At 38.4% G+C, this 2393-nt stretch overlaps 1 protein-coding gene across 2 annotated transcripts in view; it reads left to right on the forward strand.

Moving 5' to 3' along the window:
• The window catches only part of LOC107660715 (leucine-rich repeat and calponin homology domain-containing protein 4-like), a 61133-nt gene that overhangs the window by 51755 nt on the left and 6985 nt on the right, over nt 1–2393 (forward strand). For both annotated transcript variants that reach the window (XM_016450113.1, XM_016450112.1), the window contains exons 16-17: nt 25–162; nt 367–444. In XM_016450113.1, coding sequence (XP_016305599.1) covers nt 25–162; nt 367–444 — 216 coding nt within the window. The remainder of the gene's footprint in view (nt 1–24; nt 163–366; nt 445–2393) is intronic.

Here is a 2393-nt window from a genome sequence, read left to right on the forward strand (position 1 = left end):
ACTTTTTCCTTGTCTCTCTGCTAGACTCTGGAGTCACGTCTGAAGATCTCTCTGCCTGAGGATCTGGGAGAGGCGTTGTCCAATGGCACAGTTCTCTGCCAGTTGGCCAATCACGTGCGACCTCGTTCTGTGTCAATCATCCACATCCCCTCACCGGCAGTGGTGAGCTAATACTTAGATCTTATTTTCATTATGGCCAAAACATAATCTAGTATCTCAGAAAACAAGCACTATGCCTGGATCTTTATGTGTAATCCTTATTTATCCATATTTGAAGAAGGCTGATCCTGGATCAACTGGATTACTAGCAGGCTGTTCTTGAATTGCTTTCTAATGAATGTATATGCAATATTTCTATCTGTTCAGCCAAAGCTGAGTGCTGCCAAGTGCCGCCTCAATGTCGAAAACTTCATTGCTGCGTGTCGTAGACTGGGAGTCCCTGAGGTAAACATAAATTTCATCTTTTATTGTTTGCTTCTTTTATTATCCTCCATATCTTGGTCTTCCTGAGATGTGTTGTCTGAGCTGTTTGTAAATGAGAAAAACCTACTTTGCCCACTGACATGTGACTGCAACAGTGTTAAAGCTCTTTCATGTTGTCTTTCAATTGCTTCAAGCTCAATTTGCTCCTTTTTGTGCGCTCTCTTGTTTTATTTTTATCTTATTTATTTATCTTAAAGGGATAGTCATCTCAAGTAGTTAATGTTGTTCCAAAATAATTTGACTTTCTTCCGTGGAACCCCAAAAGAGATGTTTATCAGAATGTCTGAGCTGCTCTCTTCTATATAATGAAAGTATATGGTGACTGGACCCATCAAACTACAAAAAGCACTGTAAAGCATCATATGAGTAGTCCATATGACTCCTGCACTTTATTCCGAGTCATCTGGAATAGATTCATTATACAATAAATTAGTTTTTCAATGAAAGTCTTGCCTTGGTGATTTTGACAGCTGTAATCACCTTTCTTTTTCATTGTATGGAAAAGCGCAGCTTAGACATTGTTAGGGTTGCATGATATATATCGAAATGAACTTGATATTGCGGAATGCCTGTGATTTAATAAAATAAACAGATGTGCTGCAGATTTCAGAGTGAAGTGCGTGCAGCTCGTGACATGATTGTTCTGCATCTTACTTCGCAATAAATGAATCAAGCCACTTTGAGACGCTGAAATATTGTTTCATGAACTGCACGCATGTACAGTAAATGAACAAAGTATTGCACTTTGGTCTGAAATCCGCAGTGCATATATTTTCTGCAGTCAAACTGGAAATAAAATGAAGATGAATAAATGAAGATGTAAATTAGAGCCCGACCGATATATAGTTTTGCCAATATTATCGGCCGATATGAGCCTGTCGCCGATATATCGGTATCGGCGAATATGCCGCCGATATGAAATTTTTTTTTACAGAACATATAACGCAGATAAAATGCTTGAAATGGTGTAATTACTTAGTTTGTCCAGCAGAGCGCGCTCCATTGTTTGCTACTGGCGACCTGGATGAAACGCTTTAAAGCTTAAGTCTATGGAAAACCATTGAAATTTTGAACGGCCATATCTCCGTAACGGCGCGGCAAATCCGCACCAAATTTGGGGGATCCCTTTAGCTCGAGGAACCCTCTCGAACGCGAATCGAGTGTACATCTAGAGGCCCGCTTTCGAATGAGACCACCCCCGCGTAGAGGGCTACCGACGCGCGGAGGGTGGCATTCGAGAGGGCTCCTCGAGCTGAAGGGATCCCACGAATTTGGTGCGGATTCGCCACGCCGTTATGTAGATATTGCCGTTCAAAGTTTCAATGGTTTTCCATTAGGGCTGCACGATAAATCGCATGCGATATTTAACGCGCATCTCATCAGTAAAGCCGGTTCTGTAATCAGTGGAATTGGACCTTAGAAATAAAGTGTGACCTTTTTTGCAAACGAATTCATACACCTAAGCACAGTTCAATTATGACTGTATACAAAAGAATTTCTTCATGAGCCTTAGTATTAAAAAGTATCACAAGGAACAATATTCAGTCCAAACTTTTGACTGGTACTGTACTATAATATACACAAAGAATATCGGCCGATATATCGATATCAGCCTTTTTTTACTCCCTAATATCGGTATCGGCCCCAAAAACCCATATCGGTCGTGCTCTAATGTAAATAATAGTATAGTAATTGTATACTATAGTTGTACTTTTAAATTATTTAAAACAAATATGTTCCTTATTTTGTTTAATATGTATATTTAATAACAATAATAATCACAGTAAAATATTCTTATTTTATTTTCATATTTTATTTTCAGTGGGAATGTGGCATTCAAAACACACACACACAAACAGACACATTATATATATATATATATATATGTATATGTATATATATGTATATAT

Source organism: Sinocyclocheilus anshuiensis, unplaced genomic scaffold (assembly GCF_001515605.1).
Source record: "Sinocyclocheilus anshuiensis isolate Anshui unplaced genomic scaffold, SAMN03320099.WGS_v1.1 scaffold1823, whole genome shotgun sequence".
Lineage (NCBI taxonomy): Eukaryota > Metazoa > Chordata > Actinopteri > Cypriniformes > Cyprinidae > Sinocyclocheilus > Sinocyclocheilus anshuiensis.